The following is an 18,629-nucleotide window of genomic DNA, read 5'->3' on the forward strand; positions in this document are numbered from 1 at the left end:
TCCCTTCTCTCCCTCCAGGAGACCTCTTCTTCTCCCTTCTCTCTTTAGCCAGCCAGCAGCCTAGGGTTCTCATCTTTCTCCATCAAAAGTCACTCTTAGAAAAAATCTAGTACAATCTATTCTCCTCTGGATTGCAGTCAGCGTGTTCCCTGCAGGGGCTCCTTCTTTCAAGCCGTAGCTAAAATTGTGTCCTGGGGGGAAGGTAAGAGGGACAGAGGGCGCTCTCTGGACTCCTGAGTTTCCATCAGGCTGGGCCCCCTCCATCAGGACTTGAGGCCAGCCCTTTGAGGGAGGGACAGGAAGACCAGTCAAACTCAAGCATGGCATTTGTTTTGGGGCATAGAGAAAAATAGCTCAGAAAATTGGGTGGGACGCGCACTCATTAGCAAAAAGAAAATTAATTTGGAGGGTGGGGATAAGTGGGAAAATGCCACATTGGCTTAAATCCATGGTGAGCAGTGAGTGAAAAACAGAACAAAACAAAAAACCAAACAAGCGAGTCGCTCCACGTTCCGGGGCCTCAAGACTGGCGTGAAGGAAGCACACAGAGGAAGTGGAGTCCTGAGACCCAGAGCCTGCGGGCCAGCAGCCCAGCTGGATCAGTCTGTCTGGAGGGAATGAGCACCACGTAGCCCCAACCAGAAGGGTCTATTACTACTTTGTCCAGAAACATTTAGCTACAACGTCTAATGGAAAAGGATCGGAAAGCGCTTCTCATGCCAGCCTGAGTCCTGGGTCTTTCAGCCCCGCCCCTTCTTCCAGCCACGGTTGCACAGCCACACCCAAGCCACAAAATCCCAGGAAACTTTCTGCAATGAGGTGATGCCCGGGGACAAACAGTCCCCAGCAAGGGCTTCAGAACTGCCTTAGTCAATCAGCTCCTGGAGTTCAGAATGTGTCGCCCCTGCTCCCCACTCCCACAGAAAAGGTTTCCAGGCTAGACCCCAGATGCCTAATGGATTAAAGGGGAAAATAAAAAGAACGCATGGAAAACCACAGTTCTAATAGCACTGGGGAGCTCGTTCATCACTTACAGCACCGTCTGTGGGAAAATGTAACCCTCGTTTCAACATATTTCCCTCTGCCCCAGCATAAGGCCAGGCCTCCAGCTCCCTCTGGCCCCAGCAGATGGCGACAGGGGAGTGGGCATCATCGGCAGCCCAATGCCTGGGCCTCCTGAGGCTGGAAGACATCTGAGCGGCTGCCAGTGGGGGTGGGTACGGGTGGAGGAAGCGCGAGGCTATGCCTGTGGTCAAGGGGCTCTCAGCAGAGGTCTGGAGAGTGGGCAGGAGGGAGGGCTGTAGGCAGGTGGAAGTAGCGTTTCTATTCTCTGCGTGGGTTGTTTGTCATCTCCAGACTATACAGAGTAGGTTACAGTTCAGCCTCATGTTATCAGTCAATTTGCTCCAGGTTTAAAGCCTTAATTCTCCTCTTTGGGTTCTTCCCGTTTCACTCTGGGAGCCCAGATTTGTGTGTGCCCCTCCAGCTTCAAGTCCACGAGGTTGCTGTTCTGTCTCCACAAACTCCACTTTCGGGACCTGCCTTCTTTCAGTTCCCTGCGAGTCCAGGAGGGGCTGGGTATCTTTCTCACATCATTCTGAGAGCCTTTCAGTTTCAGACTGACATTTTGTGCTTCCACCACTACACACTGATGCCCCACTGCCCACTGGCTCTGGGAAACCCCCACATGAACTGGCCTCTCCATTCAGTGTGGCAACCAATCTGCTTCCCATCCCTCTTGGTAATTAACCCATCTGACCATATCATTTACCCATTTCACTGGAGTCCCCATTCTTTCAGTCATGGATGATATGTGGTTATGCTAGGGCCAGTCCAAGGGGTTCTATAATAGCTACGTGTATAGCTCACCATACGCATGCCCTCTGCTAAGTGCTTTGCCCATACTAACTCATTTATCTTCACATCGGTCTTATCGTTCCCATTTCACAAATGAGGAAACTGAGGCCCGGGGGGTAAGTAACTTGCTCCAGGGTCACTCAACTGGAAACAGGCAAAGCTGGGATTCTAGCTCAGGTAGTAAGGCTCCAGAACTCCTAATGACTTGGGAGGATGGTTTCTGGAAGCAGCTGAGAGCCAAAGGATGAAGAGTTAGCCAGGGAAGGTGTGATAATGATGTGCCAGGCAAGAAGCTGGGAAGGAAACAATTAAAACAAAGAGAACACCCCTGCCCTGGCTCTCCGTGCAATGTGAAATCTTATCTTGAACAGAAAAATATTTACCTTCCTTGCTAAGACTTTGTTTGTGTTTGGGTATCTTGTCTATTTGATTGTAGATAAAAGCTTTCCCATTTTCTCTTTCAATTTTCTCTCCAGATGGCAGCTAACTTCAAAGCTTAACTGAGCCATTGGTTTCTGAAAATCTGTTCACATCCCTTAGCCTGTAAATTTCTTGAGTCTGGGGTGCACCCTTCTTTCTCTCCCACAGTACCTCCATAGTGCCTTAATACATATTTGTTAAATAAATGAATAAGCAAACTGAGAGAACAATTTAGCCTCGGAAATGCAGAACGGCTACATCTAAAAGTTCCCATTACCTCATCCTTGTTCCTTGAAATACTGGGGTTATTTTACTCTCATCAAACTTAAAATTATATTTTGTAATGGGCATTTACGTACTTATTTGTTATGAACCTTTTGTCATCCCTCAAATCAAATACATGTATTTTTTTCTTTTTCAACTTGGTAAAAACTAGAAAAAAATCTTCAGGAATAAAAAGGCTCCCAGTTCTTATCAAACATTCAGAAGGTGCATTCTGAGCGGCCAAGGCTGCTTATCCAGGTGGAAAGTGGCTGTAAACCCCTGCACCGCAAGCAGCAGTTCTCACCTCTGCCTGCATCTCAGAATCATTTAGAACATACTCATGCCTGGGCCCTAAGAGAGTCTGATTTAATTGGTCTGAGTGGGGGCCTGGGCACCAATTTTTTATTTTAAAGCTCCTCAGGTGGTTCTAATGAGCAACCATCGCGGTGAACCACTGGGCCAGAACAATATCACTTTTTACCAGGGAGTGAGTAAAATGACAAAGATTGTTCGGAAGGGTGAGAAAGTCCTCAGCCCTTCAAGCGAGGCCAGCACAGAGACGGAAGACAGCCTTCCCGATGAGGCTCTCTTACTCGTCCCTGGACTCCTGGCCCCAGCATCTCCCAGCACCGTGGGAAGCCCCAGACCACTTGGCTCAGAGGGGAGAGGTAGGAAATGCTCATGGATACACTCTGGCCTCACAGGGCTTCACCCAGGGCCTCCCAACTGCAGCAACAAAATGACGTGGTTTTTATTACACAGCTCCAAGCAAGGGCCTTCATATTCAGTGGTCAAACTGAAGGGAAAAAAATGGTACTATCTTCAGCATCAGCAGCGAGGAAGGGATGATCTGATCCCTCTATTCCAGACAGGAAGAGAAAGTTGTCTGGCTCCCAGGGGAGAGCTGGGGGTTGGGGCAGCAGCCACTGTGCTGGAGGGGAAAAGTGAAAGGAGAGGCACTGGCCAAGTCGGCCAGCAGCAGCTTCATGCCATTTTTGGGTGTTCTCACCAGGCTGGGGAACAGTGGTCAAAGAAGCGAAGGGGAAAGCTGGTCCCTCACATTAGGCCTATATGCAGCTGGGGATGATCAACAGCAGGGTCTGAACTTGGAATCTACGTGGATGCCCACAGAAACTGTATACACGATTTGCGTGTGTGTGTATGCGCGTGCTTAAGGGAAAGGTTTTCTGTCTTTCATCAGCTTCCTAAAGATGAAGGATGACAACTCACCCTGCGCAACATCTGCTCTAAGCTGAACATCTATTTGTCACCTGCACACCCTGGCCCATCAGATTTGTTTGACTGAAGGGAGCAGGGCTGGGCCACAGCAAATTACAGAAGTAGATGACGTTCGTCCTCTGTGCTCAGCCCCAGGGGTGTAGCTTCCACATGTTCAGATGGCCTGAGCACAGCTAATTGTCACCAGCTTTGTCCCCCCGCCAAGCTTGGGGCTTCCCCTCCCTGCCCAAGCACAGGGCTCTCCCAGCTTCTCTACATCTCTGCTCTTCCCTTCTGCCCCTGTGCTCCCAGATCTGAAGCCATTTTTCTCTGTCTGTACCTAGGTCCATCACTCTACCCTTGACCTTCAAAGTTCAGCAACTGTGATGTATTCTTGAGAAGCCCTCCCCAGCCTTCTGGCTCCTAGTACCATGCTGACTTGTCACCCTCAGGATTCCGGGCTGAACTTCCAAGGTGGTGGGCAAAGGGGCAGTGCCCAGGTCAACTTTTCCTCCCTGGGAGCAGAGGCCAGGGCTTGTCTATTAACTAACGCATGTTTCAGAAAGTCCATGAGGAGGACACATTGTTTTAGAGAAAACCATTAGCAGTGACTTTGTGGATTAATGCTACACTATGACGAAAATAAGAGACAACTACCTAACTAGTTTTAGATGTGGTAAGAAAGAAATTCTAATTACTCTCATTTATATATGTTGCTTATTATGCATGCCTAATTCCCACGCAGCATAATAATGGTGTAGGGATCATTAAATGGATCAGTTTACTTTCGTTTCAAAGCTGAACTCTCTTCAGGTATGTCAGTCTTGAAAGTTTGCTGATTCTGTGGCAGGGCTGTCTGCTTTCAATTTAGGGGGAAAAAATCATTAGATGAGAATGTTGACCTAGAAAAGGAAGCCAGGGAGGGGAGAGGAGCCGAGTAGGCCACGGCCCTCTGCATCCTTCCTGATTGACTGCATGGCCTTAGGCAGGTCAATTTACCTCTCCCGGCCTCCTCGCCTCCTCCCCAGGGCTAGGAGCAATGGGTACTGGTTTTCAATTTTCTTTAAGCAGTAGCTCCCTTCCTTTTTTTTCCAAATGAAACATAGATGGAAGCCCAAAATATAAAGCAGGTGAAAGAAGAGCTGCCTAAGGCTGCCTTTGAAGTGTCTTCAGGGAAGCTTGGGATTCTTGCTCATCTGATGATCTATGACATTGCAAGAATGGGGCAGGACTGGCAACCACCCCTATGCAACTCTGGCAGCTTTGGAGGGAGGGCCCAGACTGACACCCACATGGCGGAAGGTGGCATCCCAGGAGCATTCCTGGTGAACCTGGACTTCAGCCTGAAGGCCCCTGCAAAAACAGGTGGAGGCAAACATCACATTGTGCACCTCTGAGGGTAGTAGTTCAGATGCACTCTCGGAGTTCTCTCACATTCCAGAAAACTCATTCCAAGCGATTTTATTTCAAACCTACCTCTACAGATTGTCGGAGAGGATTAAACGAACCGACTCAGTTATGCCTCAATTTCAAAAAAGGCAGTTTTGAAACCTGTGGTCCCCCAAGCTGGAAAATACTGAGCCGTTTGTCCTAATGACACAGCAGACTCTGACCTCCAGCATACCGCAGGAATATCACACCACTGCAAATTACTAGGTGGTGCTGAGTCCTTAAAAAAACCGGAACTGAAACAAAAGCATTGCCCTGTTTTTGAAATGCACATTCGATAGGAGCTAATCAAATAGTTTTTGAGATGATTTTCCTGAAGGCAGAATTATTCTGCATAGTTAAACAGCTCTTCAGTTTGCCCCTTCGTTGTGTCTATGTATAAACACACGGCCCATATAGTGGACTATTTTCTCTCTCACTGAAGTTTCTGAAGACAAGGCTTTTTTTGTCACGGGTAAGCGCAGGGCCAGTCAACCTTACAAAAGGAGTCATTTAATGCTCAATTTCCCCAACTTTCCTATGATTAAAAACTTCTAACCTCAAATGCTGTTATTGTGTTCTAGATTTTCTTTCCCCGTCCCCCCATTAATGTTTAAATTGTTTCTACTCTGCAGGATCCCTTCTCACCCCCCCCCCGCCCCCGCATCTGACCTTGAAAACAGAGCCGCTCTCCCTTTCTTTGACATACCCTACACTATTTTAAAATCGAGGCCCTTTGACCTTTTTGCAACACTCTTCTTGTCTGACACCAAATGCGAATCTGAAAGCCGAGAGGAGGTAGAGGGTCCGGAGGTTGGGAAGGGGAGGGAGGGAGGTACTATATATTTGGCATCGGTTCAGAAATTCAGAAAATGTTTGCGCAACCACTCCCCCAGCCAGGATCCACCGCACCCCCTGCCTTCCAGCACATTAATAAAAAAAGATGTGAGCGGATGAAATTGGAGAGCCCAGGAGGGACACCTAAGGCGGTCATAACTACGTACCCGGAGAAGCCATCACCCTCCCACATGTCCAGCCCTCATCCCTCCCCTCCGATATCCAGAAGCGAAGACCAGGACCTCTCCAGCTCCCACCCCCACCCCCCAGAGGTAGCCGGTTAAACTTGTAACAGCGCCGCCCAGTAACGGCTTGTGTGAGACAAACGGAAGGACTGACACAACCTCCGCACGTCGGGTGGCAGCGCTGTGCACCGTAAGAATCATATGCGTTCTTTAGGGGAAAAAAAAGTACAATAAGCGCACAGGCCTGGAATACATTAACTTGTGAACTGAATCTCACACACCCCAGGAGAGTCCATCTCTCCCTCAAACAAAAAGAAGGGGAAGAAAAGGCGAAGGCACTTTACCATCCTGTCCTGAGCTTTCCAGATATTCGGTCAGGTCACAGCCAAAGGCACTGGCGGCTCCCTTTCGTTTCAGCTTCTGCTTGGCACCCTTGTTCTTCATGAGTTAGTCCCAAAGAGGTTGCCCCTCCGTCTCCCCCTCCCCTCTGCTTGGCACCGCGCCGAAGATGGTCTCCGGGCTTAGCTCACTGGCTGCGGCGCGGCGCTGGGGGGCCGCATGGGCGTCCAGAAGAGCCGGGGCCCGGGGCAGGGCGCAGGGACCCCGCGCGGCGCGGAGCCTCAAGTCCACGGCGCGCGCCTCCAGGGCCGCGGTGCCGGAGGCCGTGCAGAGCTGGCAGCCGCGGGCCGGCGAGCTTGGGAGTGTCACTTCCTCACTCGGAGTCCCAGGGACTTTCACAGGCTCCTGCGGTGTCTTCGGGTGTTTTCCTCCGCTTCAGAGGGAGGGCGAGCTCTTCTTTCCGCCTTTCTAGATGCCCCGGCGAGGACGCGAGCGGGGGAAGCGGGCAGCGGCCGGGGGCGAGGAGACAGCCCTGGGGCTGCGGCGGGTCCTGCTCCCTGCGCCCGCGGCCGTGCCTTCAGACGGCTTGGGTACAACGAAAAACAAGCATCCTGTCTCTCCCGCCCGCCCTCACGCCTTCCTTTTTTTCCTGTCTTACAAATCCTAGGATCATCCAGCTCAGGAAATGCTGGAAGGAAGTTCGCTAGGGAGGGGGGCGGAGGGTGGAAATTTTTGGCAGCTCTGAGCTCGTGTGTGTATGGAGCCGGAGGAAGTAGGTGGGTGGGTTGAGGAGCGCGGGGTGGGGGCGAGAACGCGCTCTGCCGAGAGCTGCTCTGCGCCTCCCGAGAGAACCGGGCGGCTCGGGAGGAAATCGCCGCTCTCCGAGGAGGACCCGCGCCGAGCGCCCGCTTCCTGCCCCGCCGACGGCGCTTTGAAGGCGGCCGGAGGAGGCGCGCTGGCTTTCTGGATGGAGGGCGCGAGGTGGGGTTCAGAAAAAGTCCTGCCTTGCTTTTATCCTCACTGTCATCCTCTCCTTGACACTTTCTATTTCGGTGCCTGCCTTCTCCTACACAAACACTTCAATGACAGAAACAGAGACTGGGATTCCAGCGGAGAAACCTGACATGGAGCCGGTTCCCGCCCGCCCCTCCCATCCTCCTCTCCCAGGTACCCCCGACCCCACCACCTCCCCTCGGCGCCCAGCGAAGCACAGAGGCTGCCGCATTGTAACCACCGCCCAGGAAATCAGATTTCTGGTTACACAGTCAAGTTCACACACACACACACACACACACACACACACCCCTTATTGCCAAGTTTGCTAAGTGGAAGTGATTTGGGGGGGGGATCCAGGATATAAGGTGACTCCAATATTCCAGCATAATGTGGAGAAAACAATCTGCCAGGTTGTCTCACAATTTGTCTCAAGTTTTCCGGAAGGTATGGTTTTTCTTCTCCGGTTAGATTTGGAATTCCTTGACTTCTGTGTACTCAGCACACAGTGAGCACTCAGATTCTTGTGATTTAACCATTTGAAGCTTAGATTAAACATCCTGTATACATTCAAATCCATATATAGGCTTGAAGGGTAGGGACGTTCATTCAGCTCAGATTGCTGTCAAAAGCTTTGTGTGCGGGATTTTAGTTATCGACTCTCTTTACATTCATTATATCTCCTATGTATCACCGTGACAGTGTATGAACTTTGACCCTGGACATTCTCTCTTTGTCAGAGGTCACAGTTGATGGGCTGCCTGCTGAATCTGGCCCACAGATATGTTTGGTTTGGCACACACCGTGCTTTAAATTTTTTAAAAATTAATTGCCAACGTTAAAGAGTTAAAAGATTTCACGTAAGAGATCTGGATTTCCAGCTTCTCTTATAAAAATGGAAGATCTGGTAACACCGAAAGTGCGTTCCCAAATGGCAAGGACTGCTGAGGTCAGGTTGCGATAGCCCCAGCGGAGGCGCCCGCTTTAGAGAGATGAGTCTTCCAGTTTCGAAGCCCCAACTGCCTGTCTTCCCACCTTGGCACCCGCCTGGCCTCTGGGGCCACTTGAGTTCTCAGCCCATGCTCTGTATGTGGTGCCTCCTTCCTTCCATGTTCCATCTGCCTCTCAGTGACACCAGCATTGCCCGGTCATCTTGGCGAGACGTCTTCAAGTAACCACTGACTCATTTCTCTCCTTCCGCCCCCACCTCCAGGCTAGTCCTGCCCAGACCGATGAGTCCTTCAGAATGCCCCTCCTCTGGATTCCTTCCTTTCCAGGCCCATTCAGTGAGAATCTTCACTCAGTTTTTAGAATGACTCCTAGTGGGGTTTGCTGAGTCCTGTCTCTTTCCACTTCTTCCATCCTATGTACTAAAGGCCTGAGGAGTCTTCCGGAGGGGTTGCTGCTGTTATATGCCTGCTTTGCTCAGTGACTCCCTGTTTCCTACTGTCAGGACAGCAATTTCTAAGCATTTTGTAAGCTTCTTGGAGAACATTTGCAAGGTATTTAGTATAATAGCTTGTTCCTCCCTTTATTTACAGAGCAGCATCTCCACATGAGACTATAATTATTACTATTAACACTTGTTTAGGAGTTTTCTGTAGCAAGGACTTTCGTATTCCTTATTTCATCTGACCTAGGGTGGATTTCATCACTTTGGCAGCAAAGGAGAAAGGCTGAAGGGGTGTTTTTTTTTCTAGGTCCGGGCCCCCAGGGCACAAATTGTGGATAAATTGTCAAGCCCTGTGAATTACCTTTTTAAATCTTTAAAGACATGCTTTTAACTTTTCATTTTGAAGTGATTTCAGCTTATAAAAAATTTGCAAAAAATAGTCGAATTCCCCAATACCCATCGTTCCCAAATATTAATATCTTATATAACCAGAGTACAATTATTAAAATTGGGAAATTTATATTGGCACAATAATATTAAATAATCAACAGGCCTTATTTGAATATGAATTAATTTTAATTACATAAAATTTTTATTAAATGTGGTCTGTCTCACAGGACAGTCCACCAGTTAAGTATGGAAACAGTAATTTACAAGCAATTATCAAAACAGTTCACAGTGTAACATTAGCTACGTACCAGATCCCCATAATTACCATCAAACCCAGCAGGAGTAGGTTGTCACAAAACAGGGCTGCCTAGGTGACCCATTAAAGCTAGCGTCCTTGACACACTCCTAAGATTCCTCTGTGTTTTACTGAGGATTCCCCAAAGGGACTCCACAATTGTAGAATTTTTAACCTGGGACAGTCTGAGGCCTTTTGGTCCCTGCTTCAGGATAAGTTGGGTTCCAGTTTTTTAGGGTTCAGGGATGAGGTAGGACTGAGCACCTGGCAGGGCAGCTGTGATGTCTGGGCTGATTGAACAAACGTTTGAACTGCGTATATGGGGCCTCTTTGTGTCTATTTGATCACTCTCAATTACCTACAACTTGTAGTGGGAAGAACTCACAATTTATCAAGTCAGATAATGACACACGGTGACAACCTGACCCAGGAAGCTGGAAAACTGTCCCCTCCCCATTTGTTCCCCGTCCCCTCTTATCGTGCTAGGTGCCAAACTTGAATCTAGCCCTCGTTCTAGACATTCTTTTTCTATTTTTCTTTCTCTTTCCTTCCACTACTTTTCTCTTTTTCTTCCCATTTTTCTCTTTCTCTTTGCTTACTTTAAGATGTGTACCTTTTTCTGGGTCTGTGGAAGAAAATCAGATTTGGGTTCCAAAGAGTGTTTCCGTTGGGCTGCAGATTTCCCAGGAAGCAAGGTTATATGGAGCTAGTGTAGGAATGTTACCAGGAGGACCAATTAAGCTATTTGGTGATAATATAAATTATGCCGTTAGCAGATTATCATGGTGCAAAAAGCCTTTCACTCACATGCCTATGATTCATCTTATCTGCAGCTGTTTAAGACTGATGCCTATCAAAGTGTACCGTCTGCCTCCTTCGCTCACCCAGGATGGTAGTGATCTTCTCCACCAGAAATAGATACAGAAGACAGAGAGTGGGCATTGGGAGACTTTAATGTCACCTGTGATCTAGGCTTTTCTTTTACTTGGTTTGTCCGTAAAACTAGAGTTAGCGATCAGCAATGTTAGAGTGCTCCCTCCTCGCCTGGAGCCCGAGGAATTAAATCCTCTGATGTGGCTCCTTGTCCTTGGACTGTGGGCAACATGTTCTGAATTCTACATTCTGGATACAAGAGTGTTAGCTCATCCTCCTGATCAGTACATTTTCTCTCTCCCTGTCCTCTCCTCCTTCCCAGTTTAAAGATGCTAGTCTTGTCTCTGCTTGTTGGGTGTTATGGGCTGAATTGTGCCCCTCCCCAGTTCATATGTTGGAGGCCTAACCAGTACTTCAGAATATGGCTATATTTCAGAATATGACTGTATTTGGGGGTGAGGCCTTTAAAGAGATGATTAAGTTAAATGAGGCTATTAGAGTGGGCCCTAATCCAGTCTGACTGGTGTCCTTGTGAGAAGGGGAGATTAGGACACAGAGAGACACCAGGGATGTGCACACGCAGAAAAAAGGCCAGTGAGGACACAGCGAGAAGGCGGCCGTCTGCAAGCTAAGGAGAGGCCTCAGGAGAAACCAAACCTACAACACCTTGATCTTGGATGTCCAGCCTCCAGCACTGTGAGAAAATAAATTTCTGATGTTTGAGTCACCCAGTCTATGGTATTTTGTTATGGCGGCTCTAGCAGACGCATATACTGGGTGAGGCTCTTCTATGAGAGATGACTTGTGCCCACCCTGAGCCCAGCCACCAGTGCCCTGAGTCTCTGAAACCAGTAGAGGATGAGTATGGCCAGAGCAAAAGGGCCTCTGGAAAGTTATGTATCCCAGCTCCATTATGGCATTTCCCTGTGCTGGGGTTCCCAGATTTAGGTATCCTGCAAATCATTGCTTCTAAGTGTCCAGATGAGACTGGATAAGCATACTTAGTATGGTTGTGGTTGGGGGGAGGGCCACATTACCGATCTCTAATCAAACAGAGCAATTGGAGGAGAGGTCAACTTGATGGGATAGAAGGAACGAGAACCAGAATCAGTCTCCCAGCCCTAGAAGCAGGGATATGGTATAGCCTGCCAGCAGTATGTCCTGAGTCATGCCAGCTGATGTCCCATTGCTACACCACCTCTGCAACCATGGAAGCCAGTTTTGCTTCTAAATGGGCTTCTGAGAGCAAGGAGGTGGGGTGATAAGAAAGATAACTGTAACAACAATGGAGAAGGAGGAGAGCTTTAAAGGTTCCACTCTCAGCTAGAAGTTGAAGAACAGACATAGATATTATTATACTTGACATTCTCTGTCTGTCTGTCTCTGTAGCATTGTATATTTTAGTTCCTGTTACTCAGGGCGAAAAAAAAAAAGGATTGGGAAACTGCTTTATGGCCTCACTTCCCCAGTTATTCAGCTGCCTCCCATCAACTAGGCATTTTGGGGTAAAAAGGGTGGAAGGCGAGGGAAGAGTGAAAAAGAAAGACGAAGACTTGATTATAAAAAATGAAGTCTTACTAACTGTTTATAATAAAATTGCATTGATCGGTGCCCCCACCTGCTAATTCAGAATCTCAGATTTTTATTTAAAAGACTAGATATAGGAGAGAGTGGAGTCCAAGATGACTCCAGTTTATAACACTGGCGGCTGGCAGGGGTAAAAACTATTTTTTGGGGAGCCGGCTCCGTGGCCGAGTGGTTAAGTTCGCGCGCTCCGCTGCAGCGGCCCAGGGTTCGGATCCTGGGCGCGGACATGGCACTGTTCGTCAGGCCACGTTGAGGCGGTGTCCCACATCCCACAGCTAGAAGGACATGCAACTAAGACATACAACTGTGTACAGGCGGGGTTTGGGGAGATAAAAGCAGAAAAAAAAAAAGACTGGCAACAGTTGTTAGCCCAGGTGCCAATCTTTGAGAAAAAAAAAACAAAAAAAACCCCCTGTTTTTTGGAGAATGATAAAACGTATTTCTCGATACATCAAGGCCCATCTCAGAGCTTTTAAGAGGAAATGTCCTGTGATGGTGCAAAATGCAGGACCGGGTGGAAGTTGAGGGGTTAGGACTAGAGATTAGAAGGGACATCTGCACATACTGTTTGAAAATATTTGAGAAACAAGTTTCTCCCCACCAATGTTTTAGCTATACTGTAATTTCTTTACACTGAATGTTGTTCGAAAACAAGAGATGGAGATCTTTCGTGTTCGGCGAGTGTTTTAAAAACCGTAAAGACATTTGACCTGTAATGCACAGTTTAGAGCTAAATGAGTCTTCAGTATTTCAAAAACCATGAACAAACCAGGCAGCACAAGACCCCCTTGTCCTGCTCCACCACGGGCACTAGACGCTGCCAAACAGCAGCAGGACACTTCCTTCCTAGAGTCACATGTAGGGAAGAGACCTCACAAGGCCAGGGGGAGAGCCAAACGCTGTGGCTTGAATCACTATTATACCAGTGTCTGAATCTGCACAGGGTCTGACCTTAGCCTCCAAGTCTGAATTTGGATCCATTTGCTGGCGGCCTCTGTTCTGCCCCATGGTTCAGAAGGAAAGATGCTGGGGGCCTTCCTATAAGCAGCAGCCCCCAGAGGCCTGGCTGGGTCTGTCCTGAGGACCCAGCAGTAGGTTCTGGGGTCCCTCTCAGCAGCTGGGTTTGGGGTCACTTCTCTCCCTCCTTGCTCTGGATCTTTGGAGGTCCCAAAACTTTGGGTGGAAAAACCTGGATTTCTCATATAATATGGGAGTCCTCAGGATAGAGGAAGACTTGGCTATTTGATTTCAATAATCTTTTGTTTGTTGCCTCTGTTCCTCCTTGGCTTCTGGTTTTACTCTGTTCTGCACCTCTTTGGGCATGTTCCCTTCTTTCTGGCTGGGAGAAAGACGACAAAAGGAGCAGAAACAGTTCTGAGCTCCATCTGTCTCCCCCAAGGTCTCGGAATCCTGGAGCAAGTGATTTTCTTAGGTGGGTGGGGATCTGTCCCGCCCCGTTCATTGTGTTCCAGAGTTTCCTGTGCATTGCCTGTAACCCTTTACCAATCTGCCAGGCGCCTTTTAACACAAAAGGGAGGAGATGGGGGAAGGGCGTGCTGAGGAAAAACATCCCTATTAATAGACTGCTTGAACAAAATTGTTTTCCCAATACACACTTGTTGTTAGGCCTTGATGCCCTCCACACTCTCCTCCCCTCCATTCCAGGCTTCCTCAACGTGCCTGGTGTTCCTCCGCAGCCCTCTCTCAGATGCAGATGTTGAAGAGGCACTTGATGGAAGTTTCAGTGCCCCACAGGCCCTGCACCAGCTCTGGGCACACAGGCGCTGGGATGGGGCTGACTTGGGTTCCATGCCTGCTCCTGCCACTTATCTCCCCATGGCCTTTGCTGGACAAATTGCTTAGCCTCTCAGCCTCAGTTCCCCCATCTGTTAAATCGAGGGGATAATAACTACCTCATAGGGTTATTGTAAGGATTAAATAAGCTAAGGAAAATGCCCAGCACTTTGCCTAGCCTTAGGTCAGTGCTCAAAACATAAACGAGAGTGAGTTTTATTATCTTCTCACGGAGGAATTCTTCTGTTTCCTCCATCATTATCCAGTTTCTTGGGGTCTTTTTCCCATTTTCTCATCCTGGTCCTTTCTCCCACATAAAATACATTTATAAGGCTTTAAGTTTATTTTATTTTCATTCATTTATTTATATTTTTCCTGGTTCCAACATGGTTTGAGATGACTTACTTTACATTTAAGTTCTTAGAACCTGGAAAAATGCTCAGAAAGGGTAAAACTACCTCTTATTAAACAGCTTTCTAACAGGGACGACATATCGCCTTTTGTGGGCTATTTGGGAAGCAGTTCTGATTGTGGCTCACACTTTTCTTACATCTCTGGTGTCCTCAGACCTATTTTCATTTCTATCTTGGGGACACAGTATGCGGAAATTAGTTTGAGGACAGGAGTTATAATAGGTTACTCACATGTTACCCTCAATAGATAATTATACTCCTAAAATTGTGAATGTTTGTAAGTTGGATAATATATCCCTGTTGTTTTTCATTATACCTTCTGAATGTATGTTTAGGAGGCTGTGGGGTTGATGGTAGTGGGGAAATGGTACCAGTCTGTAATAAAAATCACACTTGAAAAATCTTTTATCTATTTCAGGAAACATTCTGCTTTTTTCAAGTCTCAATACACAAGTATTTAATTCTACATACTGATCGTAAAAAGGAGCTAGTTAAATGCACAAAAATCTCCTTTACTTGTGCACTTTTTAAAAGATGTGTGCGTATCTGTATCTATCTATCTATCTATCTATCTATCTATGTCTCCATCTATCTATATATCTATCTGTCTATTATCTGTCATCTTTCATCTATCCATTGCACATTGATTTGATTTCACAGGAAGTCCTCTCTGATTTCATGGGACCTGATTGTTTAAAGCAGCCACAGATTTCTGCTCTAATTATAGGTATTTAGAAGAACTTCTTCAATTAGGTATCTACCTAGGGATGTTTCAAAACCTTTCAGATTAACATGCACATGCCTGGATTTACTCTTTAAAATGATCCTCCCTAAACCCCCATATTTCCCAGATAGTCCTGATTTCAAACATTCTGCCCCATTGTCAAACCATGTGCCAAAGAACGTGTCCTGATTTTTGCTTTAGAAAATATGGCCAATGTTATGAGTCGAATTTTGCCCCTCCAAAATTCATATATTGAGGTTCGAACCCCTAGCACCTCAGAATGTGACCTTTCTTTCGAAATAGGGTGGTTGCGATGTAATTAATTAAGTTCAGATGTGGCCAAACTGGAGTAGAATGGGTCCCTGATCCAATATGACTGGTGTCCTTATAAAAGGTGGAAATCTGGTCACAGACACGCACACAGGGAGAACGCCAAGTGAAGATAAGGGCAGAGATGGGAGTGATGCTTCTGCAAGCCAGGGAATGACAAGGATTGCCAGGGAACCACGAGAAGCTAGAAGAAAGGCATGAACAGATTCTGCCTCACAGCCCTTAGAAGAAAGCAACCCTGCCGACACCTGGATCTTGACTTCGAGCCTCCAGGACTGTGAGATATTAAATTTCTGTCGTTTAAGCCACCCAACTTTTGGCACTTTGTTACAGCAGCCCTAGCAAACTAACGCAGCCGACATAGTCACGGAGCAGAGCTAGCTCCCAGCCCTACTGGAAACTGCCGCTCTAATAATCAAATCAGTAACAGTCTAAGGAATCTCAGAAGAAGTCTCTTGGTGGAGGCCATGGGAAATATCTGTGTCTCTAGCTGGCACTGATGTTAGGCTATTTTATATAATGAATGCTCATTTCAGCAAGGAGCTCCAATGGAGGTCAAGGAAAATAGTTACAGAAATAGTCAGGGACTCACCTGAGCATAGAGGACAGTGGGATATGGGGGTTTGGGGGTGGGAAACAGGACTCCTTTCCTCACACTTTAATGTTCTGAAGGACTGTTTTTGGAACAGAGAAAGGAAGCTCTGTAGGGCCACTATAATAGCCTCTCTAGCTCAGGCCCCCTGCTTTTCCATCCCTCCCACACTTCTGCAAGGGGTTTGGTGTAGGAATTATCTCCCTTCTATACCCCAGGACCTGAAGGCTAGAATTTTTAAGAGAGTCTGTGAAGTCTGACTGTTTACACTCAACATTTATTCATTTATTCAGTCAGTCAAATTACTGTGCGTCCTCTATACGGCACAGTATGGGTTTGGTGCTGAGGACACAAAGTTGAAAGGACACCATCCATGCCCTCAGGGAGGATTCACTCTAGTGGCAAGAGAGCCAGGCACGCTGGCAATTGCCATATCATGAGATAAATGGCATGATGGGAGCATTGAAATTGGAGTGCCCGATTGGCTGGCAAAGTCAGAGAGGGCATCTTAGAGGAGGTGATCATGGTGGAGATTTAATGAGTGACTAGTTGCTCTTGCAGATAATAGGGGAGAGGATTTTCAGGATAGCAAGGATAGTGTTTCTAGAGACACACAGGTGTGTGAGCCCAGGACTTGCTCAGGGAATGGAAAGCAAGTGAATGTTGTTGGGTGTGGGAGAGATTGGTGGCATATCTAGCTTCTGCTGGTCCACAGTTGATCCTGTAGTGGGGAGCCACTGGAAAATTTTGAGCAGGGCAGTGTCAGGTAAGTCTTTCAGTGATGTGGGGTTCAGGGGAGGGACCGAGGGAGGCGGCGTCACTCGGGGGAAGGGCACTAGCATTCCTTCTCGGCTCCTTCCATCTGACCCTACTGAGAGGTGGCGATGCATCCAAGTTAATGCCTGGCTCTGGAGTTCAACTACTTGGGGTCAAATCCTGGCCTTGTCACCTGCTTTAGTCCCACAATTAATTTGTTTTGAGGCCTACATATGAAATCAGATGGTCTAGTGAGGGAATTTAATTTATCTGCATGAACATTATATTTTGCATGGAAAATAAGTCATAGTAGATTCTAGAAACGGTTGCAGCTATTACTTTAGCCTCTATCCCTAGAAATTATTTGTAAGACCATCATCACAAAGTTATCTGCATACATCTTAAACTGTATATGATATCTTGGCCTTACAGGAATTTGGCTTGAATTATTAAAATGCCCAGATGGGGCATCGTAGTAATCGGTAACATTTGAGATGTGGGTTTGCCATCTAGTGGGCATCTTTGAGTGTGTATGCGTTGTAGATACACATACGACGCACATACACACACACAGTTTCCATCGATGGTTCTTAATCTTTCTCCCCCATCCTCCACAGTTAAAGGCCAAACGGTATTTTGATACATCACTGCAAAAGTGTCTTAGTTTATATGTGTCAGGGGTATGAGGATGTTTTATGATGTGTGAGCTTGTTCACAAAGTCGGGAATAACAGCATCACACGAGGGTTCTTTCAAACTGCATGTGCTCCTCCACATCTGCTTTTCTATTTCTTTTTTCTTTTTTCTTTTGAGGAAGATTAGCCCTAAGCTAACATCTGCTGCCAATCCTCCTTTTTCCGCTGAAGAAGAGTAGCTCTGAGCTAACACCCATGCGCATTTTCCTCTACTTTATTTGTGGGATGCCTGCCACAGTATGGCTTGACAAGCGGTGTGTAGGTCCCCACCTGGGATCCGAACCTGGGATCCGAACCCGCGAACCCTGGGCCACCGAAGCTGAGCGTGTGAACTTAACCACTGTGCCACCTGGCTGGCCCCCCCATCTGCTTTTTGTGCTCCCATTTGAGAATTACTGATCTAGAAAAGAAGGTAGAAAGAAATACCGCCTCCAAACAGGCATAGAGCCTGCTCCATAGTATGTGCTAAGTAAACACGTTTCCTTCCTCTTCTTCTCCCCCACTCTTTCCCATAAAAGCTGAGTTCCAAATAATAATTCAACAGAAAAATGTGTGTTTGGGGTGTGAAGCACGGGGTTGGCTCCCCCAAATACAAAGATGAATAAAACCCATCTCCTGTCTTTAGGATGCTCACAGTAGAGAAACTTACAGCTTTGTCACTAAATTCCAGCAGGATAGGTCTCACATGTTTGTTGGGGGTAGATTTTTTGGAAATTAGAATTTAGTTTTCTTTAAGAAATAACATGACAATAATGCCATTCCCCCAGATTAAGAAGAAAGACCCTTGTGGTAGGGGACGGAATGGACGTCGGGGAAGCTTGGTTGACATTGAAGGGGTACAGCCTGAGAAGAGGATAGGCCCAGAGAGGAAAGGGAGGGCAGCGGAGAGGAAAGGGAACTGGAGTCAGCGTGGGATGTGCTTTGTGGAAGTTTGAAGACAAGAGAGTCGGGAGCAGCTACCATATGGTGTGAGATATTGAGAGAGGAGGGGGGAAAGAAGATTTTAAGAAGCTTTGCTATGTATTATGAGTGGAATCCCCCTTTGATGTTTTCACGACACTGCAGGAAAGATTTAAATTGCCTTTCTCTTACTTTTGGATGTGGCTTAGTGTTTCTTTGGAAAAATATGACCTTACAGGCTGTGAAGTGGCTTAGCTTTATCTGGAAAACATAGATGTTGAGACCATAAAACTTTAAAAATGGATGCATTATGTTTTCCTCATGTGCCTTAAATTTAAAACTAAACA

At 47.2% G+C, this 18,629-nt stretch overlaps 2 protein-coding genes across 2 annotated transcripts in view; one reads left to right on the plus strand and one right to left on the minus strand.

Moving 5' to 3' along the window:
• ARHGAP31 (Rho GTPase activating protein 31) overlaps positions 1-7,638 on the minus strand; it is a 110,436-nt gene extending 102,798 nt beyond the window's left edge. The window contains exon 1 of the mRNA XM_008514604.2: positions 6,554-7,638. Within this exon, the coding sequence (XP_008512826.1) occupies positions 6,554-6,653 (100 nt within the window). The 5' untranslated portion in view covers positions 6,654-7,638. The remainder of the gene's footprint in view (positions 1-6,553) is intronic.
• The window catches only part of B4GALT4 (beta-1,4-galactosyltransferase 4), a 53,479-nt gene continuing 41,091 nt past the window's right edge, over positions 6,242-18,629 (plus strand). The window contains exon 1 of the mRNA XM_070583848.1: positions 6,242-6,399. The gene's annotated coding sequence lies outside the window, so the exon portion shown is untranslated. The remainder of the gene's footprint in view (positions 6,400-18,629) is intronic.

This window comes from Equus przewalskii, chromosome 18, assembly GCF_037783145.1.
Source record: "Equus przewalskii isolate Varuska chromosome 18, EquPr2, whole genome shotgun sequence".
Taxonomy (NCBI): Eukaryota; Metazoa; Chordata; class Mammalia; order Perissodactyla; family Equidae; genus Equus; species Equus przewalskii.